General features: G+C 41.8%; 2 protein-coding genes across 4 annotated transcripts in view; both read left to right on the forward strand.

Annotated features, from left to right (window-relative positions):
- Positions 1-4,592, forward strand: part of RASSF1 (Ras association domain family member 1) — a 38,412-nt gene extending 33,820 nt beyond the window's left edge. For all 3 annotated transcript variants that reach the window (XM_020788987.3, XM_020788996.3, XM_072989822.2), the window contains one exon: positions 460-4,592. In XM_020788987.3, coding sequence (XP_020644646.3) covers positions 460-606 — 147 coding nt within the window. In that variant the 3' untranslated portion in view covers positions 607-4,592. The remainder of the gene's footprint in view (positions 1-459) is intronic.
- A 4,838-nt stretch (positions 4,593-9,430) lies between these two features.
- Positions 9,431-17,560, forward strand: TUSC2 (tumor suppressor 2, mitochondrial calcium regulator). The gene is made up of 3 exons (XM_020791414.3): positions 9,431-9,703; positions 13,510-13,630; positions 14,377-17,560. Exons 1-3 carry the CDS (start codon positions 9,558-9,560, stop codon positions 14,440-14,442), a joined length of 333 nt encoding a protein of 110 aa, XP_020647073.2. The 5' UTR covers positions 9,431-9,557; the 3' UTR covers positions 14,443-17,560.
- Positions 17,561-23,991: the final 6,431 nt, after the last annotated feature.

A 23,991-nucleotide genomic window follows, 5' to 3' on the forward strand; every position in this document is an offset into this window, starting at 1 on the left:
CATAACTACTCCAAAAGGGAAACTTTTCAAGCTTTTTAGAAAGTTTGAAAACAGTAGTTTACTGTGAAGGTTTTTCAGTATACTTCATGAGCTTTGAGTGTAGTCAAATATGAGTGCCAGTGTTGCATACTTCCCAGTTGTTGTTTTTTCTGCACCTCCCTGCATGTATCAGGTCACTGCGGCTCTCAGTTTTTGTCCCTCAGCAGTTGCTATGTTGTTTAATGGTGATGGGGTTATAGGCAAAAAAGGATCTGGAGGAGCACCTTTGGCCACCCCTGCTATACTTGCATACAGCATTCCCCAGTTGCCTCTCTTGCACCAAATCTAGGTTTCCTAATTATCATAAAAGCTCTCTTCTCCTTTTTGGGCTGATAGCTGAATTTATGATTAACATGGTGACGTGATTCCACATGCCATCAGCACTTTGCTCATTTTCTTCTTTCTCACACTTTTCTGCAGTGGGATGCTTTTAGCATGCCTGAGCTACAGAATTTCTTGCGTATCCTTCAGCGTGAAGAGGAAGAACATATTCGGCAGATCCTGCAGAAATATGCCCATTGTCGCCAGAAAATGCAAGAGGCTTTAGCCACCCGCACTCCGGGTTGACAAGTACCCTCATCCCAATCCAGATAACAGATGCAAAGAAGCAGTGAAGCCAAGTGGAGTACGAGTGATGCAATCCTGGGACTGTCTGTGGGCTGTGTGTGTTCTGGAGAGGGTGGGGAAGGGAAAGCTGGGATGTATGGCTCTCTGTATGAGCCCACGATTGGTGCATGTGTGTGTGCTCTCCATGGAGTGAGTGGTTCATCGAGATTTTGCATGATGTCACAGTGAAATCAGGTGGGGAAGTAAGGAAGTTTCTAAAAGGACTTCAGTAATCCTGTCACAGCAGCTGATTTCAAAGTGCTAAGATGGTGTTATGACATTGTAGCCATAAACTGGCTAAGTGGTATTTGTCTGAATTTGGACCTAGACATGATTTGAGCTCAACACAAACAACATACGTATTTAACATAAATGAGATATTTCAAAGTGGCCTTAAACCGGATTGTATTCCCAAGAAAAGAGGTGCCCTTGGCAAGTGACTACCTTCCTTAAAAATACTGTTTTTGTCTTTCTGCTGGAATCTAGCTGTAAGGATCCTATAAGGGACTGGTGTAATTTCTTCAACTGTATTATTTTGTCTCTGGTATGAACCATATGATGGTTAGATTGATAGCAGTGCCAGTAGGATAAAAACATTGTTTAGACTGCAGTCATATAAAACTCTGGAGGATAAAGTCTGTTTTGTCCTGCTTGAAATATACTAGGGTCAAGGAGAAGAACAGTTGGACAGAAACTTGGTCATGTGTGATCAAAATGCCAGAGGAAACTCCTGTGACTGATAGAACACCACCTCCAAAAACTCCAGGAGAGTTCTTGCTGAATTTTTGGACATGAGGAAAAGCACATAGACTTTTGTACATCTTTAATTCCAGTAGAAGTACTCATTTTGCCCTGGTTGATTCTGAAGAAACAAGGACAGTAGAAAGCAATACAGTGTCAAACATAAGCCAGTATTCAAGAGCCCCAAATACTAATGGAGGAAGTAATGAAGACTTTTTCTTTCCTAGATAAACCCTTTTCTTAGCTATAACTATGGAAAATGTAAGCAAGGACAAAATAAATGCACAATTCAGTTTGCTGTTCTGCTTAGAACAACCATAGCTTGGGCGATCCTCCTTTGTGTATACATACTGTACATGACTGAGGCAATGGTGTATCTGAAGAGCATCCTGACTTGGACAGGATAGTAGGAAAGTCCCTCAGGTATAGCTGGAATTTCCTTGGCATGGGATAAACATGTACTGCTGTATTAAAAGTCAACTAGATTCACTAGAGAGGGCAACCAAAAGAAAAGGGGTCTATTAGTCATGGTTGATCCATCTGGAGGTGATGTTTATAATCAGGATTGTCTCTTAAGTGACTGTGTTGACAACCAACCTAAATAAATGCCTTGGTGGCTCAGGTTGTGAAAGGTCCTGTTTGTATGTCAATTAGTAAAAGATTCAGGAAGGAGAAATTCCTGATACACATACTGCTTTGTGTTTTTGTGCTTGGACAATATGCATATTCCATACCTCCAGATCAATGGAATTTGCTTCCAGTTTGAAGGCCAGTTTTGTATCCTAAACTTGGCCAATTGCTGCTCTTTTTTTAGTTTACAAGAAGAGTGTTCGTGGCACTAAATCAAGATTTGGGCAGGCGATAAATTTGGATAATGATAGTGCCTACACTGTTACTGATGTTCAGCAGAGTTCAACTGGTTTAACAGTACAGTGGTGCCCTGCTTGACGACGATAATCCGTTCCAGCAAAATCGCTGTAGAGCGAAATCGTCGTCAAGTAGGGGGGAAACCCCACTGAAAGGCATTGAAAACTGGTCAATGAGTTCCAATGGGGGAAATATCTGCTTGTGCACCAAAAATCCTCTACGCGGCGGCCATTTTGCGGTCCCTGTCTTGCGAAGAATCTGTCCTGAACACAGTGGGGAGCAATTTTGCGACCCACCTATCAGCTGTTTTGAATCGTCATTAAGCGAAAAATCTGTTCCCGAAGCAGGGAACTGATCGCCATAAAGCGAAAAAAAACCTTTGAATCATTTTTTGCAATCGCTATAGCGATCGCAAAAAAACTCATCGTACAGCGGATTCATCATCAAGTGGAGTAACCGTCTAGCGGGGCACCAATGTAAAATATACTAGAGACCATGGACTAGAAGTATAGTTTTATATTTTAATATAACAGTTTATCTATGCAACAGTGCATAACCAAAACTCTAAAACACTTCTGAAGACAACTTGCAGCATCAGACAATTATTGTCTTCTTGCTTACTAACAAAAATTTGGACACAATACTTAACAGTTATTTTAAATGAAGTGTAGAACTGAGATGGGCTGCCTAATAAACTGTCCAGTAAAGAGGCAATCATTTACTGAACTTTAGTATGAAAATAACTAAACAAAAAGCCGTGTTCACAGTTTCCACTTCCTGAATATAATACAAACAAACTCATAAGGGAAAAGGAAACCCATCATGTGATATCTGCAGAGTGAAAGCAATATATTCGGCTATATGCAGATTGCTCAATGAAGCAACTTTTTGAAAACGGATTTGAGAAAGAATGTCTAAAGAACAACATTAATAAATTACTTAGGGAAACAGAACAGTTGGAAAGTGTCTCACTTTTTTCTCTGGCAAGGCAATGGAGAATAAATCCCAATTGATGTAGAAACGCCTTGACTAAGCATTTATGTTGTAGCATTACATTAATTTCTACTTTGCCTTTCTGCTGCTAGGTAGTGTGCAAGACAGCTTTAAATCAGCATAAAAAACAATAAAGAATAGAACAAAAAAAAATTAAACCGGAACATCATTAGATTACTCATTTGGGGCAGAGAGGAGTGTCTCTGGTGCTTATCTTGATAATACAAAGTGTCTTGAGATCTCCCGGCCCCACTTTCATTTTCAAAACAGCTCCGACTCAGCTCAGGTTAGGTGGGCACCCTATGTGCTGCTTACTGGCTGTGTCATAGAATAAGATACAGTATGGGACTTGGATTTCTGCCACTTAAAATTCATGCTCCCTTTTCACAGACTGTCTTAAAATTAGTGTGGAATATAACCCCTCCTCTGCAAAAGATCATGGGAGTATTGAGGTTAATGTCATGGATTAACGTCCATACAAATAAGCCTATTGTGTATCCTACAGCTGCCTTTTTCTGCTTCTAGCAATTCTTTACAGCACAGTAGGGACAAAAATTTGTCTTCTGTCTTTCATGCAGTTGAAACCCCACACATGTCAGCATCAGCTGCCAGCAGAAATCTTTCTCTGTGTCTGTCAGAGTTTATTGCTGGCATCACACCAGACTGTATATGAACCCACCTTATCTCAGAAATGGCCAAAGTGAACAGACTGCCAAGGCACACATGTTGGGTGTGTTTGCACACGGGTGTGTGGGTTTCTTGCCAGACTCCTTACAACAGCCCCGAAAGTTCCACTGTTAGCTCTTGGGCAAGTTTGTGAGTTAGATGCCATCTGCTGGGCAGGCAAATCTTTCAATGCAATAGCCAGTAAACTAAGATTTGCATACCTAGAGAAAGGGACGGAACATAGGGAGATGAAGTAGTGCTGATATAGCTATTGCTGATCTCCAGAACAAAATTTTTTGAGTGAATTAGTTTTGTTTGTCCTTATCAGTGATGTTTTAGCTAAATCTATGGACTGTTATGATAATTTGCACTCCCCATTTTGGCTTGGCTTGGCTTGGCCTGATTGTGTGATTTTCTCCTGGGTGATAACAGCCTATTAATTAAAAGGGGGCAGGCAAAGGTGAGGAAGCTCAGAGAAGTGCTGTGATGAGACTATCTGTACAATTTAGGATTGGAGAAAATTCTACCTTGCCCATGAAAGCATAGTTTTGACTTGAAAATCAAAATTTATTTTTATTTATTTAATGTTTATACCACCCATCTGATCAATGGTCACTCAAAAGATGTTATCTTCAGTATAGCTGGCTACTCTAAAGAACAATAAACGGGTAAAGAAGGTACTGACTGTGTCCCTGTTCGTGCTTCAGTCTCAAATATATTTCTATGGAAATAACTGCTATGATTCTGGAAAGAGACATGGACTTGAGACTGCTGATGGTATGGATTCAGTCTGAAGCCTTGATGTTTTTACCTTTAGTTTCCCCAGAGATTCTGCATCAGCTCTAAATTGACAACGTGCACTTGACCTTCTTTGTTCCAGAACAAACATTGATTTGAAGAGGACTAACAGACAAGCATGTTTGGCACTGAAGCTGAAAGAGTTATATGAAACTGCAGTAGAAAAATAGGTTTTCAGGGTGGGGGTGTCCTATCAGTTCCACCCCCATAGACAACAACTGAAACTATGAGTAATCAGAACTGCAGTTTTGATTTATCGCTACATTTAAAAATATCTCATTGTAGTCTATCTGAATATCTCCACTTAGAGATTTTCATCTTGCTTCTCATTCAAATAGCACTTTACATAGAGCACTTACATACAGTCAGCAGAAGATTCCTCACCTGTTGATTTACAATCTTTAAAAAAATAGCACGAAAGGAAAAAAGAGTAGAAAGGGAAAAAGCAAATAGCATTCTAGCACGACTGCTTACAATTACCCTATCTTCCACTCTAGTGCTGCAGGCCTCTGACAGTGACAGTTGAAGAAGGAGCTTTCAAGTAGATTATATTTTGCAGAGTAAAATTGGAGTGATTTCTAAACCCAAATTACAGATTTGTCTATGCTGTCTGCATCAGGTTTCTATGGAACAGTTGCATTAGAACAAGGCAGTCAGTGACAAATTATTACTTTGAGATATTACATTATGCCCTGCTGCTTGACCTCTTAACTGCAATATTATAGCTGAATTCTCATTGGTCCTAGTCAAAAGATAATGAACATGGACACTGCTTTCTGCCTGCTCTCCCTTTTTCCACACTGAGAAGTTACAGAGGTGCATTGGTACAACATCTGTTCCCACCCACTTTTGTCCAACACTGTAAACAATGTGCTATATGGGCAAGTACCTCTGATCCCTCCTGTTTTTTGCTTGACTTTCCTAATTATAGTCTTCCATTGTTAGATAATAAATTTATTCTAAAGATTAGAAGCCTAGCCTGTAATTGTAATTTATACTTCAGGAAATAAAAGTAAATCCTAGGTTAAGGCAAGAACTCACAGCTTACCACTGTTCCACACCTCTTCCCTTCAGATGACAGATTTGCTAGGAGAAGCAGGCAGGCCAGAGGCAAAACAAAGCTTGTTGAAACCGCTTACTCTCCTGATCATACGTGCAATATAAGAGGGTTATTGTTTAGGGGGAAACTAATATGATTCTGGCCAGGATCTGTCTTAACTTCCTGTATAACAAACATAGCCATTTAATTCTCATCAGTACAGTATGTGAAATTTGTGCCAACTTTTCCCCCTGTTCTGCACAGCAGTTTACCTCTTCATATGTAATTTCTGATGGCAGTTTGAACTTTTAAGAGTGGAATGAACCATAGTGTGTTGTGGCAGAGAGTATGATATTCTGCTCACCTCAGAACATGTAATTCTAAATCCTGACATTGCCCCATCAGTACATTTTAAAGTATTTAGCATGGTTGTTCCATAAATAATTTGATTCCAACATTTTCAGGTAGGCAACTCAAGTTTGACTGAGCCTTTCATCCTTCCAAGGTTGTAAAGTGAGTACCCAGCTCGCTGTAGGGTGGGGAGGTGTAATGTGTAGTCTCCAAAATCGAAACTGTAAAAAAAAAACCACCAGAAAGTGTTTAAGTGCTATAAGCAGCACACTTTGTTTTTTATTTTTCTGATGTTCTAGAAGGGATACATGACAACAATGGGCAAATTTCTGAAAATTGCCTTCTAGAATTAAGATAGTATCAAGCCCTGCCAAGTAGAAAGTGAGAAACATTTCAGAGTCATAGAGAGGCATAAGAAAGAGGCCTTCTTGGTGACAAGCAGCTTGAATACCAAAGACAGAAAATTGACATTGGGCAGAGCTGAGTACAGTATTACACATACACCAACAAAAGTCAAAAGCTTTTATCCAGTGTCTCAGGCTGTGACTACACAATCAAATACCACAGGATTTGGTGCAATTATAATAGAGGTTGATAAGATACAGTGTCGAGCTGATACTATTTCTTTTTCTTATCACCAGACACAAAGGCTTATTTGAATCAATCGAACTCTTTTTGCTCTAGTGACACTTCTCTACAAGTGGGTGGGTGGTGTTTCAGTGACATAGTCAGTTGAGGCATGATGTTCAGGACCATGAGAACACCAGCCCTCATGTTCTTTCTTCCTGATTGTCCTCCAATTATTATTTATTACATATATGAGATTAGCACTTCCGCTGGCTGTGGCTGAAATGCAAATCACATCACATAATGTGGACACTGAACTCCAAATTCAATCCACAGCCCCTGTGCGCTCATTTAAAAGGTTCCCCTTGACAATTTGTCCATTACTGACTGCAAATTCAGCCATAATACAGGCTGTAAATCAAATTGCAGTGAAGTGCAGTTGCATCCTAAGTTAAATACTGCTGTTGCTGGTATCATCTGATATTGCACTTTTTTTCTCAGGAAGTCTCTACCTCTTCCATCCATAGTTATGAAACTACTATAGATCAGTGGGTTGGAGCCAGAGGTGGGATTCAGCAGGTTCTCACCTATTCTATAGAACCGCTTCCTAAATGTACTATTGGTTCTTAGAACCGTTTGTTAGCCTGAGATGAATGAAGGAGGAGGGGCCAGGTGACCAGCGACGAGCAAGGGGGAGGGGGCACAATTAACTGCCTCCCTTCTCACTCCACACTGAGCCGTCTGAGGTGGGATATGGGTGAGAGAGATAAAGCCCTGGAAAGAGCAGAGGTGTCACTGGGGGAAAAGGGGGGAGGATGAGTCCTTGATGTCACTGGAGGAAAGCCCATGGCCTCGAGGCAGAGGGTGTGTGTGATTGACAAGGCATGAGGGCAGGACACAGAGGGAAAAAGTTTTGGGGTGAGACCGCTTCAATCAAACAAACAACCGTCCTCGTTTTACTATGATTTTTTTCAAGTTAAAGGTACCACATAAGACTGTTGCTCTGCCCAGAAACAGTTTTTTAAAAAATCCCAGAGAATATCCAATGCATGAACCAGTGACAGTCTCACTGATCCATGCAAGCAAGGTATGCAATAGAAAAGTCACTCACACCACAAAGAGATGAAACCTCCAAGCCTCATTTAGAGTAACAAAGAACTCTTCCTCCTGCCCCAAAACTGACAATTTCGGGAGACAAATGGCACACAGAGATGGCCCACTCTGTTAGAAGGAGGAAGACAGCTATCAGTATTTTAACACTAGTAAAACTTACTATTCTTGAAGGCCATATATCCAGGGCCAAGAAAGGAAAACACATAAACATATCAATAGATAAGGGGAATTGAAACTCTTCTCTCCAGACATTCAGACGCATCTTGACCACAGGTCAACGTGGGGGGGGGGCGGAGGGACTCCGAGGGGGAGGGACCATCATGAGAAGGCAGCATTCTCCAGAAAAGACATACGTGAGAGCGTACTAATCAAGCATTTGTTGATATTGGCTGTTGTGGGTTTTTCGGGCTCTTTGGCAGTGTTCTGGACCGATTGAGGTGGTGGGGTTGAGGTGGAGTGGCAACAGATTGAAAAGAGACCATACCTTCCAAGCCAGAAGGAAGTGGGGGGGGGGGAGAAGAACTCCTCAACAGGTGTGCAAAGGCAGCCTCCAGGTAACAACAAGCAGGGCTATCAGTCATTTCAGGAGCAGGAAAGGGGATGGAAGCAATTTTTACTGGTGAGCTATAGGGTGAAATAGGAGATAAAGGGAAGGAGAGATGTGTCAGTTCTCTGTCAAACCTGGTCATAAGCACCCACTGTGAGGTGTGTGTTTGTGTGTGTGTGTTTGGCACATGCCCGTGGTGAGGTTAACAGCAGCGGCATGCCCAAACAGATACACTTATCCAGATATCTTAATCATGTATCATGTGAGAAGTAGTTGTGATGATAGGCAGTAGGGAGACCACCGTAGAAGAAACTCTCATGGGATCTCACTGTCCTGGGCATTTATTTATTTATTTATTTATTTATTTATTTATTTATTTATTTGCTTGCTTGCTTGCTTGCTTGCTTGCTTGCTTGCTTGCTTGCTTGCTTGCTTGCTTGCTTGCTTGCCATTCGGGCATAGAACCTGTTGTTAATTTATTTGAATCCCACCACTGGTTGGAGCATATAACTATATAGGGTATGAGGCTATGGACAACTCCAGCCTCTGCCAGTGGGCTGGCTCACCTCCAAATGGACCTGGAAGATCTTCCTACCTCTAATTTATATTCCAAAGCGTTCTGAGCATATCCCAATGCTTTTAATAGCATTTGTTTTATAAGTTCAAGTTTCAGACTGGCGTTTATTCAGTGTAGTAAACGTAAAAGAAAATTTGTGGTTTTGTACCATTAAAAATTAGAAAATAGATATGTATTAAGCAAAATTTCCCCTTTTTGAAGCTTCGTATGCTACAAGACACTTCAAATCATGGGTAGCTTGGCACTAAATTCGTAATCAAGCTTTTGCTCTTTTTACTGAGAAGTACTGTATTGTCATCACATCAAAGCATCGCCCCGAGGGGAAAAAAACACTAACCCTGCCCCCCTTTTTTTCCTCGAACATGTCCCTCGCCTTCTGCCCCGCACATGGAGGCTCCTGCCACGCACACAGGAAACCGGAAGTTTTGTGAAAATTCTTCCCCCGGCAAGACTGAAGCCCCCGGGGCAAGAAGGGTGCTTCCTTTCCAGTTCTGGGAGCTGACTTCCGGAGGTCATGGAGCCGGAAGTGGCGCTGAGGGAGGGGCGGCGCTTTCCGTTGCAGAGAAGGTGCCGTTGGCCGCCTTACCTGAGGCGCTCGGCCGTCCCGTCCCGTCCCCCCCCCCCGTCCCGGTCATGCCACCTCTCTGAGCCCAATGGGCGCCAGTGGCTCCAAGTCCCGGGGCCTCTGGCCTTTTGGCTCGGGCGGGCCGGGCGGCTCCGAGGGGCCCGGCGGAGAGCAGGCTCTGGCCCGGGCCCGGGGGCTCTGCTCGGCCACCCCTTTCGTCTTCACTCGCCGAGGGTAAGAGTGGCGCCTTTCGGGGCCGGCCCTTTCGGCCAGACTGAGCGGGAGGGGGGGGACGCGAGAAGGCGGGGAAGCTGGCCTGGCCCTTCAGGGTGGGAGAAAAATCATCTCTCCCACACACCCGACACCCTGTCCTTCCGCGGCCCCTTTTCTCTTGTGGGAGAAATAAGCTGACCCGCGCCCCCCCCTCTTGCCTGCCACCCATCCACCCACCCAGGCGCGCCGCTTCCTTTCCCTTCTAGCTCAGCCGTTACTTGGTCATCGGGCTTTTCTCGGGCGCCGTACCGCCCTTCGGGTCAAACTAGGCGGACTTTTTGGACGGGAAAAGCGCCTCCTGCTAGTAGCCGGGGTTTGGGGGGTGTGTGACCCCCCCCCACCGGCCCTCGAGGTGCCCCTTTTAGTGAACGTTGCCCGAGGGGCGAGCCAGCCGCGGTTCGCGGGCACGTTCGGGGCCGCTGCGCCCCCTGAAATTCCTGTGCCTGCCGGGGAACCCGATAGCAGCTTGGCTCCCCCCCCCCAAGTGGCCTTTGGTGCCTCCTTTCTCCTGAAAAATGGTCTCCGGGGACCTTAATTGATGCCCCGTCCCGTATCCCAGGGGAGACTGGTCCTGAGCCGGAAGGCATATAAATGAGGGGAAGTCTGGGGTTGTTCTTGTCCCTGGTACAGTACCTATCATGCTTGCCAAGTACGAGCAATAATCACGCATGGACATGATTTAATAGGAGGAGGAAAGTGACATAGGGACACTTTAAATTCCTGGATATGTACAGTATTCCCATTTTATGTTTCCTGCTAATGGTCAAAACAGTGGATACACTTTTGAGCAATTCCTGCTTGTTTGGAGCTTTGACAGTCAAGTGCGTGTCTTATGGTGAGCCATGCTCTTGGCTGAGACTAGGTGCTCTGTTTATAGTACGCCTTCACTTCAGATCTCTAGTGATGCAGATTTTTTGTGCTGGTGTTGATGCAGTGACTAAATTAAAGTTACAACACTCTACTTCAAAATTGCTGCAAGGAGTATATTAATAACTTGGAGGTTCTAGTTTGTAGAGAGAAAACGGGATGTCTGCAGATGTATGTAAATGATTTTGCAGAGTATGGTACAGGAGCTAGTGCACTTTACAGCACTGGAAAATAGACTGCCTCTATTGGAAAAAAAACTGTTTCTTTGCCAGTTGTGCCAAAATACTTTGCTCTTGCTTGAATAATGACTGGCATTTATATATCCACTCATGCACTGCAGCTGGCCAAGTGTTGTTTAAGGAAATGCCTTTACTGTTAGACTGCAGAGACTCTGTATCATAGAAATTAAACTGTGATTCTAATTTTGATTTAAAAAATAGACTTGTTTTTTTTTCTCACCCTTATCCTGTTTCCTTCTTCTCTTTCTTTGTTCATCATTCAGGGTAATAGTCTTGGAGCACAGTGCAGGCTGAGAATTCCTATACATTTTCCTGTAGCATGTTGTAGATGTGGAAAAAATAGCACATGCATATGCACATATGCATATGTTAAGTTAGATTTTGACTCTGTTGTTTTATTCAAGAAATGGAAGTCATTAGTGAGGAATTGCTATTTAGACTTGATAGAATTCTAATTTATGGGTTTGGACAGTTGTGCAAAAGTGCCAAATGTGCTACCTCAAATGAAGAATTTCTGGTGAGAGTTGTCTACATTACCATAACAGAAATGATGATTTAATTGTCTCAGTATCTCATCTCCAACATATTCAAAAAAAGGTATCTTACATCAATCATCCTTGTTGTTTTAAATTATCATTCTGTTTCAGTGCAACCAACTCTAAATATTAAACCAGAAGTGGCTGGGTTAAAACTATGGAGAACAAAAATAACATACTTTTCTGAATGGATTTATTTATTTATTTATTATAGACCTCTGGGTAGTTTGGGCGGCATATAAATTGAATAAATAAATAAATTATATATATATATATATACACACACACACACACACACACACACACACACACACACACACACACACACACACACACACACACACACACACACACACACACACACACACACACACACACACACACACACACACACACACACACACACACACACACACACACACACACACACACACACACACACACACACACACACACACACACACACACCCTACCTATGCTGAATAGTGTCTCCCACCAGGACAAGACTCTGGCTGGACCATATGGAAATCACTTAATCTTAATAGACTTTGAAGCAAAGTAGGAAAATCAAAGAATAATCAAGTAAATTGGGGCTACTGAGATATAGGACAGATTTTCTGTGACTGTAGAGAAATTCAGTCAAAGCAGCACTCAATGTGCATGTGATTTATGCCCCACCATGTGTACAAAACATCTAGCAAATGGCTGTGTTAATGGTATATAAGTAGCTCGCTTCTGATCAAAAACAGTCTAATTAACATTTTAATTTTTTAATTTTACCTATATTTCACATGCATCCATAATTTAAAATTGCGTAGTGCTCTGATACATGTAAAGAAATCATGCAACCATCAATATTTATTTATTTATTTATTTCAAAGATAAATGTCCTATGAACAGAAAAAAACTGTCTGATAGAAATGGTATTTTGTCATTTTAAAAATTCCATTAAGATCTTTTTGGTCTTAGCAAAACTGGAAAAAAAACTCAGTAAGCTAAAAACAGTCTGTAAGCTAGATGCCCTTGAATATGTGACATAAGTTATCTTGTATCCTGACAAGTTCACTCGGACTGTGATTATCTGTTTAAGAGTAGTACAGTTTTGTATATTGTTCCACACGAAACGTGCTCATCTGCTCTGTATAAACCAGGATTGGGAGCCTGTAGCCTTCCAAATGTTGTCAGATTTTATTTATCCTCAGACAGCACAGGCAGTGGTCAGATATAACAGGAATTGTAACCAACAATACTTGAATGGCCAGAGTTTCTCTAGTCCTGATTAAAGCTGTCAAGAGTTAGTTAGTAAGATCTTTTAAATTGGTTATTCTCTAGTCCTCAGGTGCTTATCTTACCAAGATACATTTCATTCTTTTCTGCCAAGTTAATAAACCATGAATGCATTTGATAAGACTTGATTGCTAATCAGTTTTAAAACTCTAGTGTACCTGCACATGGAACGTACTCTAAGCCACAAATGGCTTTCTACATAGCATACATGATCTCTAAACTTTTTTAAATAGAACCTTTTTCTGGAATATGCATAAAAGTTAATTGGATGTCAGACGTTATTAGAATTGGACAGTTCAGTTGCTTACCCCAAACTGTGGCTGCTCACTGCCTGGCTAGCCCTGCATTCCTCCCTTCAGCCATAAGATACAGAACTGTAAGAAGGGCAGGTTCAAGAAAAAGGAATGGAAGTGAGGAGCAGGATCAATGGGATATTGGATGTCTTCCTGGCAGCACAGTGCTGCCATAGTGAAGATTCATACTTTGCTTTAGCGTACTACCTGCAAGGGCCATCATTGTTATAGGGTTGTAGTCAGTTTTTAACATACAACTGAAATCTGCAAACCTTTTGCTGCTGCTAAGACTGTCAGTCATGTTAAGGAGATAGGACTGATAGGATTTCATTTCCTGTTTGACAAGTGCCCTGTATAATAGTTTTCTAAATGACATGCACCCTCCTTTCTGTTTATGGGGGATTGGGTGGGCAAGAGCAAACAGATGGTAGCAACTGGTCCCATCTAGTTGACTTGCTATTGCAATCAGCTGCAAATCTGAAAAATTACTTCTTATGATCTTTCCTATTGATACATTTCTCTGAATGTATCCCATTTCTTTTCAGCTCTATGTATTACGATGAGGATGGTGACCTTGCCCATGAATTTTATGAGGAGACGATAGTCACCAAGAATGGGAGGAAGCGTGCTAAGCTGAAAAGAATCCATAAGAACCTGATACCTCAGGTAACCCAGTCAGAGGGAAGATGTAGCTGTTACAGTTTGTTTTCAAACTAACACTCAAGACTCCTGAGCAAGCAAGAAAGACTGGAAGATATCTGTAGATTTTATCTCATACTTTATGAACGGGATACTTTGTTTTTTGGGATATGGATTTTGCTGGAAATATGTAGTCATACAAATAGTTTGCCTCTGTCATCAGGGGCAGTAGTGGCCAGTTGTAATATAAATAAATAAATAGTAGAATAGTCACCTTCAAATTTTAATACATAAAAAGGTTAAGATTCTGAACCTCACAGCTTCTTTCTCCAGAATTTTCTTGACAGTGCTTGAAGTCGGTATGGTTCTAAAATCTGTGTATAAATTGCTGCAGTCAGTAGCAGATATCTTTGTTGTAACAGTCAAGATGAACCATGTTCTGTGTCTTGAAATTGTCATGGAAGTTTCAGGTGAATAAATTCTGTAACTGGGTTACATCATAAAAAGTAAACACAAAAATTAGTTCCTCTTTTTTGTAAATTCCTTTGGATTGTTGAGAATTTATTTATGAATGTTTTGTTTCCCAGATGAATCCTTTGTTTAAGTATAATTCTTGTCTTTCCCAGATTTGTGCCAGAAAACTGTTGTAATACACTCAGCATCGTGTACCTCTGTTTGGTGTCACTTGGAGAAAATGGATCATTTGTAGCCTGATGCTTGAAAGCATTTCTCTGTGATGGTATCTGATCCTTTTGGCATCCTTTTCATTACAGGGCACAGTGAAGCTGGAACATCCTCGGATTCATGTGGATTTCCCTGTTATCATCTGTGAAGTCTGAGCCACAGAGGCAGCATGAACAGTCACATATGTGCTGTCAGTGCACCTTATTTGCCCAGTTTTACTGTACCTCATGTAAACCATGCTGACAGCCACATGTCCCTACAGAGTGATGGATCTGAAGCAAAATGTTTGGCTTTGAAGCACCTCTGCCAGGAGGAGGATATGGCAGCAGCTACAGCCCTGGGGATGTCTTGGAATGGAATAGTAATCAGAAGTACCCTTGGCATTGATAAGAACTGTGTCACATGAGATATCTGGCCTTGTTTAGGAGCCTGTTCAAATTTCCCCTACTGAATCCAATAAAATTCTTCCACCTGTCACTAATTAACATTTGAGGGGGGCAACCAGTTTCAGGTCTCTTGAGGTCATGGAGAACCAACTTGCACTTTTTTCTGAGCTGATGTCCTACTTAAGTATCCCAAACACCTTCTGGAAAAGTTGACCTTGAAAGTTCAGTTTGTGTGCTGTAGATCAGCAAGAGTGAGCTACAAGCCTGGTATGCTTCTCCTCATTTCCTGTTTCCACAGCTAAATACCAGACACCGCACTGTATGCATCTAAGAGCAGGGAATGGTGATATCAAGTGGTGGATTTAAAAGGGTGGCTGCTGAACCAGTCCAGGACAGATTGACTCCTGAGGTCTCCACTGAAACAGACTGATGTGAGCTGGCTTTGCTCTCTTTGTAACAACTCACAATGGATTTGCACTGTTTTCTTTGCAGTAAATATGTTTTTCAACTATGCTGCTTAGAAAATCCCACTGATTAGTGCCTGTTGTTGTGGCATGTGAAAAGAGGCTATTGGCAGCAGTAGCCATGTAGATGTTCTGTTAAGATTTACCAAAAAGGCTGCTGCATGGAAGTCGTATGTCCTGCCAGGTTGTGTTTTCATTCCAATGTTCTTCCATCTTGAAAATTTATATTCTCCTAATGTGTGGGGTGCAGGAAAAGCAGTCATATCCTTCTCCTTCCCAATTCTTATTACAGGAATGTTCTTTTTCTCTGAACAGTTATGTGGGTAACACTTCCCCCTTTATCCTGTATATTCTGCTGCCAGCCCTAAAAACACTTGGCTGTGTTGATCAAGGTTGCCAGCCTGCTCTTTTTGCCTTTGGCTGCATCCCTTCCTTTGCAAATTACAATTGTGTTCTATGATCTTTCTTGAGTGGGGCAGGTATTGTTTAATGTGGGACAATGTAGCTCAACTCAAAAGAAAGTCATGTTTCTTTCTCCCAGAGGGACTGTGTTTTCCTTATGTGCAAGAGGGATTACTAGGGCTACACTTCCTATAAAGAATGGCATGGTAGTTATGTAAGTACCAACATGGTGTGCCCCTTCATCCCAGTTTTCTTGCTTTCAGGGCTTAGAGTTACCTGTTACTGAGATCTGAATAGGTAGATCTTTGTCAGAGGCATTCATTTGTAGAGGGTTTCATATTCAGTGTACACCCAGGAAAGCTTGGCTTACTTCACTTCCCTTTTCTACCTATTCCTGATAATTTTAAATAAAGCTTTAAAACTGGATTATGGATGGGCATTAGGTGTAGGATTTGGCTTATTGTGCATCATATTTTCTTTCCCAGAGCATGTCATTTGCCTTTTGGAGCACTTCAGGCATTTGCTACCTCAATGTTTAATTTAATTAACTGGTCCAGTGTTGGGCCACCGGTATCAATAAGTCTAAGTAACTTTTGTCTCAGTTTCTGAACCTGCAAGGGAAGTCTTTTGAAACATGAACCAGACTGGTATGAGTCTGGTGTTTATTGTCAAAAGGTCTTAGTGTTCAGTGGCTCGATGCTTCTCATCTTCCCCACCCCAGTAGCATGTCTGTGGCTATACTCTAGGATTTATCTGTAGAGCATCAGACGTTTGACCATTCGTAGTGGTTTCCTGAATTGGAAATGCTTGTACAGTTGCATGTACAGAAGCGTACATCTGGTGATGACATTGGGCCTCTATCTTATTTCCATCCTCTTTTTCCACCTGTTGTATCCTTTTGGTTGAGGATCAGCTGGATGGTGGAGCTAGGAAACTGACCTCTTTACCTTTTGTTGTGGAAGGAAGGAAACTTCTACTGTTGTGAATTAAGAGCATACTAGAAATATAGGGATATTTCTGTCACTCTTAGGCAAACAAAGCTATATCTTGGCATTATTTTGTAGAGGGAATTTGTTGAAGTCAAGAAACTGACACTTTTTTTTCTTTAATAGTAAAGCCAATAGTAGACAATAAATGCTTGTCATTTAGAGCTTGCCCCATAGCTAGTTGGAAGGAAGGATTTTGCTTTTGTGTGGCTCTTCAGCGATGAAAGATTCTGAGATTAAAATGCCCTCTCCATATCACAGTTCCTAAAATACCTGATTTGTGTGTGTGTGTGTGTGTGTGTGTGTCTGGTATGTGTTGTCTCACTGCCTCTCGTTCCTGAGCAGGCAAATACTGTGGGATCAAAAAGGTAACATGTAATGTTAGCTGCTGCTTCTCCTGTCACTTCTGTCTAGTGCTTTTGCACATCCTGCAGGATGCAGGGGATGCAGTGCTTGTTCCTTTTGGATCATAAATGGGAATTTTATCCCTGCAGGAAGCTCCATTCTTAACTAGCTTGAAATCTCCTGAGACACAGATGACTCTGGAGCTCCCAACAGCTGCTGCCAAGCCATTTCTCTCAAAGATTGGCTTGCCCGCTGGGACAGCAGCTGTGCAGTTAGACTGCTTGGAGTCTGAAATCCTAACGACGCTGTTTGTATGACTGTGCTTTCAGCAGCCTGGCTCCTCCTGACAGGGGCACCTGTTGCTTGGGATTGGGCTTGAGGAGACTACTTTGTACAGGATGTTGATAATGTGAAAGCTGGTGTAAATGATATATATAAATATATATAGATATATTATTACTATTGTTCAAACAAGCAAAAAGTTGCATCTCCTTTTTTATGACTCTTCTGTGCAAATTTATGGTTGTGTAGAAGACCTGAACCTACTAGCACTACACATCCTTTTCCTGTAGCATATGGATAAGAACTGTGCAGGCAAAAGTGTAAGATATTTATGGTCTGTTTCCTCTGCCTTGAAGTGCATTTGTTAATTTTGTTAAATTTCAATAAAATTATTTGTAAGTCCTGGAACTCCCTGCTTCTTTTGACTCAGACTTCATGACAGGCTTGATTATTTGTGAAAAGGAAGGGCTGGTGGACTGTATTAGACTAAAGGAAAGTAAAACTCTGCTTTCCTTGTACAGCTTTGCTTTACAAAGCAAACTACCTCAGGCAACTCAGTTATTCTGGCCAGATATTTGACTGTTTTTTAAGATAAATTACTGCCCCTGAATCATTGGATCTAGGCTAGGAGCCACAAACCTATTTCAGAGACACTGATCTGATCATCTGATGCTAAAAATTGTGGGTTTTTTTTATGTTTGGGGGATTTCAGATCACTAAGCTATGTTTAGAAACCTGTCTGTAAATAGAACAGTGAGCTGTAGATTACTTTACTTACAGCATGTGCAAAATGAAGCTTATTGCCTTACTAATCAAGCTTTACAATTCTGTTGTTAATGCAAAAGAAGCTACAGAGCTAGATGCACCTGCTGTTACTCTAGCCAAGCAGCCACCTGATTCCATTTGGAGCAGCTAATTTTAGGAGCCAAGTAGAGCTTGGCAGGATATTAGAGAACAAAGCAGATCTCCTAAATTAATGTTCTTGATTGATAGATGTAATTGATTGATTACATGTAATGAAGACTGTATCAGTATTCACTGATGGAATGAAATACATTTCTCTGTGATAGTCAAAACAGCAAAACCTGACTGTCACCAATTAACATTCCTTTAGATTGCATTTGACCTCAGTAGTTCCGCAAACCTTGCATCTCTTTACTCAAAAATGTAATGAAATAGTTCACAATTGTGTTTATCCAAACTTTACTTCATCAGATATCAGATTTATTAAAGGTACAACAAGGCTTTATCCTACTGCAGCTGTCTAGCTCAGTACAGCTAATGGTGATTGTCAGAATATGAAGTCAGTCTAATTCTTTATATTATGTCAAATGTTTCTTTTATTAGATTTTAGGTAATAACTACATTTATTTTACAATCTAATATTATACTAGTTCCCCTCTGTTCAACAGTGGTTAGGCCTCATCTTGAGTACTGTGTCCAGTTCTGGGCACCACACTTCAAGAAGGATGCTGACAAATTGAAACCAATTCAGTTGAGTACTGTATCAGAAAAAACTTCCTAACTGTTAAAAGCAGTATGGCAATGGAACCGGTTATTTCAAGAGGTGGTGAGTGGAGGCATTCAAGAAAAACGTGGACAATGACCTGGCAGATATCCTTTGATTTGTATTCCTGCATTGCGCAGAGGGTTGGACTCAACGGCCTTATAGGCCCCTTCCAATTTCATTATCCAATTATTCTATTACTGTACAATGATATAGCTACAATATCTTTGGTAACTGCCTAGGATTGCAATATATTAGCAGATACTCCAAACAAACATTTTTCATAGTTATGTACGAAAAAATCCCCATTAGAATTTGACTTAGATTAGCAAAAGGATAAACTCTTAATTACATAAATGATAAATCCATTAATGCCCATGAGATGGCAGTATAGATAAACAAAAATTATTGACCATAATCCTCTTGTGTAGTTAATGCTAACATAACAATAACAATGTAATTTTAGAGGTCAGTTGTATCAAATTAAGAAATCACCATAGGCATTATCTGTTGCTCACTTGGTTGTCTGAATCAGCACACAACAGCTAATGCATACAGTGATTTCTTCACAGGAGGCTTCAAAAGTTGGGCTGTTAGTGTTGCACTGGCCTAGTTACCCAAGAAGGTTTTGCACATTGTATTATATTGGGAAACTGCTATATACAGTGTATCATAAAAGTGAGTACACCCCTCATACAGTGGTGCCTCGCTTAACGAGTGCACCGTTTAACGAAAAATCCGTATAGTGATCCCTTTTTGGGGATCGCTATACGGATCAGCCCCAATCGCCGCACTCGCTTTGCGACGATTGGGGCTCCGGCGGCCATTTTGGAGCCGCCGATCAGCTGATCGGCGGCTCCAAAATGGCCACCGGAGCGAAAACATCGCTGGAGGGGGTAAGTTTACACACTTATTGGAACGCATTAAACTAAGTTTAATGCGTTCCAATAGGTTTTCCTGCCCCGCACAGCGATGTTTTCGTATAGCGAAGGTTAATCCGGAACGGATTAACCTCGCTATACGGGGCACCACTGTATTTCATAAATACTTTAGTACAGTACATGGTTGTGGGTTTTTTGGGCCCTTTGGCCGTGTTCTGAAGGTTGTTCTTCCTAATGTTTTGCCAGTTTCTGTGGCCGGCATCTTCAGAGGACAGGAGTCAGAATGTAAATCAGTGAGTATACAGCTTGTATAACAGTGTAAATGTGCTGTCCCCTCAAAATAACACACAGCGATTAATGTCTAAACCACTGGTTCTTAACCTTGGGTTACTCAGGAGTTTTGGACTGCAACTCCCAGAAGCCTTCACCACCAACTGTGCTGGCTGGGGTTTCTGGGAGTTGCAGTTCAAAAACATCCAAGTAACAAAGGTTAAGAACCACTGGTCTAAACCACTGGCGACAAAAATGAGTACACTCCTAAGTGACAATATCCAAATTGGGACCAAGTAGCAATTTTCCTTTCCTGGTGTCATGAGACCCGTTAGTGTCACAAGTCTCAGGTGTGAAGGGGGAGCAGGTGTTATCACTCCCACTCTTTCAGACTGGTCACATGGCACCTCATGGTAATGAACTATCTGAGGTTCTGAAAAAATGAATTGTTCCTCTACATAAAGATGGCCTAGGGCTAGCCTATAAGAAGATGGCCAAAACCCTGAAACTGAGCTGTAGCACAATGGCCAAGACCATACGGCGGTTTAACAGGACAGGTTCCACTCAGAACAGGCCTGGCCAGGGTCAACCGAAGAAGTTGAGCGCCTGTGCTCATCATCGTATCCAGAGGTTGGCTTTGGGAAATATATGTCTGGATGGGGGTCAGCCTGTCAGTGCTCAGACCATAAGCTGCACACTGCATCAAATTGGTCTCCAGGGCTGTCATCCCAGAAGGAAGCCTCTTCTAAAGATGATGCACAAGAAAGCCCACATACGGTTTGCTGCAGACAAGCAGACTAAGGACATGGATTTCTGGAACCATGTCCTGTGGTCCGATGAGACCAAGATGAGCTTATTTGGTTCAGATGATGTCAAGTGTGTCTGGTGACAACCAGGTGAGGAGTACAAAGACAAGTGTGTTGTGCCTACAGTCAAGCCTGGTGGTGGGAGTGTCATGGTCTGGGGCTGCATGTGTGCTGCCGGCACTGGGGAGCTACAGTTCATTGAGGGAACCATGAATCCCAACATGTACTGTGACATACTAAAGCAGAGCATGATCCCCTCTTTTCGGAGACTGGGCCTCAGAGCAACATGGTAATGACCCCAAACACACCTCCAAAACAACCACAGCCTTACTAAAGAAGCTGAGGGTAAAGGTGATGGACTGGCCAAGCATGTCTCCAGACCTAAACCCTATTGAGCATCTGTGGAGCATCCTGAAATGGAAGGTGGAGGTGCACAAGATCTCTAACATCCACCAGCTCTGTGATGTTGTCCTAGAGGAGTGGAAGAGGACCGCACTGGCAACCTGTGAAGCTCTGGTGAACTCCATGCCCAAGAGGGTTAAGGCGATGCTGGAAAATAATGGTGGCCACACAAAATATTGACACTTTGTGTCCAATTTGGACATTGTCACTTAGGGGTGTACTCACTTTTGTCGCCAGTGGTTTTGTTGCCAGCAGTTTAGGCTGTGTGCTGCATTATTTTGAGGGGACAGCACATTTACACTGTTATACAATTTGTATACTTTACTGCTTTACATTGTAGCCAAGTGTCATTTCTTCAGTGTTGTCACATGAAAAGATATAGCAAAATATTTATGAAATGTGAGGGGGTGTACTCACTTCTTCTGCCATATACTGTAATACATTTTATACACTATTTCATGGGTTTGATGTCATCTGGTTAATGGGAACTATGAACATAGAAAGAAAGCACACATCACAGCATATACTTAGAAACATGTACTGTAATAATCATCTCTGAACTGCAGAGTCATTGAGTCCAGCCCCTGCCAGGGAGGAATAGTGGGGAATTGAACTCACAACCTTTGCTTAAACCACCGAGATATGCAGTAGTGATTGTTGTAGACTTAGAGTAATTTATCAAGGTGATAACATGACAACCTGTTCAGGGGAGTTTATACTGCTGTGTAAGTTTTCCTTCCCTGATAAGGTATGAGTAGGTGTCCAATTTTTCTCTGTTCCAGTGCAGGAAGGCTAGACTGTAAAGGCCTTTTGGCTGCTCAAGTCATGATAGCTCCTCCACTGTGAGAGGGACAGATGGACATCCATGCAGTGCTGACCTTAAGGCCCATACCCAGCTGTGCTCAAGGGCTCCCCAGCATGTAGGGTCATCTGCCTGTTTCCTTTTGCTATTGTATTCTGCATGTCTCTCATCCATCTATATCATATGCTTTCTAAGATACCAGTAGATTTCTGTCTTCATCAGGATTTTAAAAACAAAAGAAAACTTAAAGTCCTTGGAATTTTGGCTGGTCCAAACCTGCCAATTAGCACAAATATGATATGCTGAAATACTGGGGACTTATTTCTGCTAATGATGATAATTAATCCCAAAACCCAACATTTAGTGCAGCCTTTATGTGTTCCTGCATTCTACATGTGAAATGCAAGGAGGAAAGGGCAGTAACATGTTTCATATTGGATTTGTGACCAGAGATACGGATGTATTTGCATTTTCTTTAAAAATGTATGATACCCCCTAGCCTAGTAGATCAGGGTACAGTGCAAGGTAAAATGAAGGTAAAGAGTCTGAAGTTTACCAAGTGCCCTTCCTTTGACTGAAAGAGATGGGCACTTGGAACTGCTGTGTTTTGGGGCCAGGAAGCACCTTACACCCAATAAACTGTAGCAGCTCAAAATTGTTTTCTGTCCATTTCTGCAATAACTAAAATTTGTATTAAAATGGCCTTTTTTATACAATGAATGCTAGGCAAGATAAAAAAAACCTTCAGTTGGGAGACCAATCCAGAGAGGGCAAAGCTGTCTGAGCTGCTCTTGTAAATGAACCAGGGGGTTGTGATCTTACAGCACTAGTGGGCAAACTCTGGAGGTCTAGGATTTGCATGTTTTCGCCCTTGAACATTGGGGTGCTGCTTCCTGCCCCAATATTGATACATTTGTTAATTGGGGGGAAAAAACCCTGCTTGCATTGTGTGCTGTCAAGGCAGAACCAACTTAGTAACTTTAACAGGGTTTTGAAGTACTATCAGATATTTAAGGAGTGGTTTTTCTAGTTCCACCTCTTGTCCATGAGTTTCTATTGCCAAGCAGGGAATAGAACCCAGGTCTCTTGAGCCTTTCTCCATCACTCTGTCCACTACACCCCACTGGGTAAATGTGTTTTCTCTAGTGGTTAGTTTTTGTAAAAAAAATTAAAATGTGGGGTGGGAGTCCTTAGAACTTGGCAAAATTGCTCTCTAAGTGGCATAAAGGTATGGAGAAAATTGTGGGGATGCAGGAGTGTTGGTGTCCAGGGCTGATGGAGCCACGTTGGGGCCCCATGCTGAGACCCCTGATATTACAGCTAAGCAAACTTATCCCATAGTACATATGTGTATAAATTCCTTAGGGGAAAGGTGAAAAACTGCATAAATCCTATGGGGAAGATGATTGTGGGAGCATCTTTGAGGAAGGAAAGAATGGCAGAACGTAATAGCTGAAATGCTGCTTTTATTCAGGAGAGGGCAGCCGTCAGCTAGTTTAAGTTTCCCCTTACAACTTCAAACAACCCAAGCTGTTGTTTAGATTTTCAGTTTATTTCCTGGGTTATGTGAAGGAGCCTTGAGGAGTGTGGTTTGGCCCATCCAGCCCAGACAATGAACGATTTGTTCCAACTTTGCTGTGTCCTGTGGTATATCACCCTCTGCTGAGAGGCTTCCTTGGAATGGTGAAATATGACTAGCTTCTGCTAACCAAACCCATCAGCTTCTGGCCACTGTGGCCAGGGAAGCGCTATAATCAAGTTGTGGGCTCATTTCTCAGGAACCTAGCACTGTTAGGATCAGCAAAATGCTCTTGTCTAAATTATACCTTCTGAATTACTGCTAATGGCTCTGAGCAGCTTCTGTTGCATATCTCTGATGCATAAGCTGTTGAGTTATGTTTCATTCTCCTATGCCATTAATCAAGTGGCTTGAAGCATGTTCACTTAGCTCTAAGCAGTACAAAAGAAAGTTTCTTATTTTGATGTTACTATATTGGTCTCAAGGAGTTATGAAATACAACAGTATGAAAGACAAATGTAGTAGATGCTATGTCTTCTACATTTCTGTGATTCACACACACACATACACATACACAATTTCTTAGTATTAAGAAATAATAATATGTACTTACCCACAAACCCTTGCAGACGCTAGCAATTATTAATGTAAA

The sequence above is a fragment of the Pogona vitticeps genome, chromosome 2 (assembly GCF_051106095.1).
Source record: "Pogona vitticeps strain Pit_001003342236 chromosome 2, PviZW2.1, whole genome shotgun sequence".
In the NCBI taxonomy this organism is placed as follows: Eukaryota; Metazoa; Chordata; class Lepidosauria; order Squamata; family Agamidae; genus Pogona; species Pogona vitticeps.

Bases quoted from the DNA above. Each gene is read 5' to 3' on its own strand.
- TUSC2 (XM_020791414.3), top strand. From the start codon at position 9,558: ATGGGCGCCAGTGGCTCCAAGTCCCGGGGCCTCTGGCCTTTTGGCTCG. The intron at 9,704-13,509 runs GTAAGAGTGGCG...ATTTCTTTTCAG, and splicing joins TTCGTCTTCACTCGCCGAGG to CTCTATGTATTACGATGAGG. The intron at 13,631-14,376 runs GTAACCCAGTCA...TTTTCATTACAG, and splicing joins ATAAGAACCTGATACCTCAG to GGCACAGTGAAGCTGGAACA.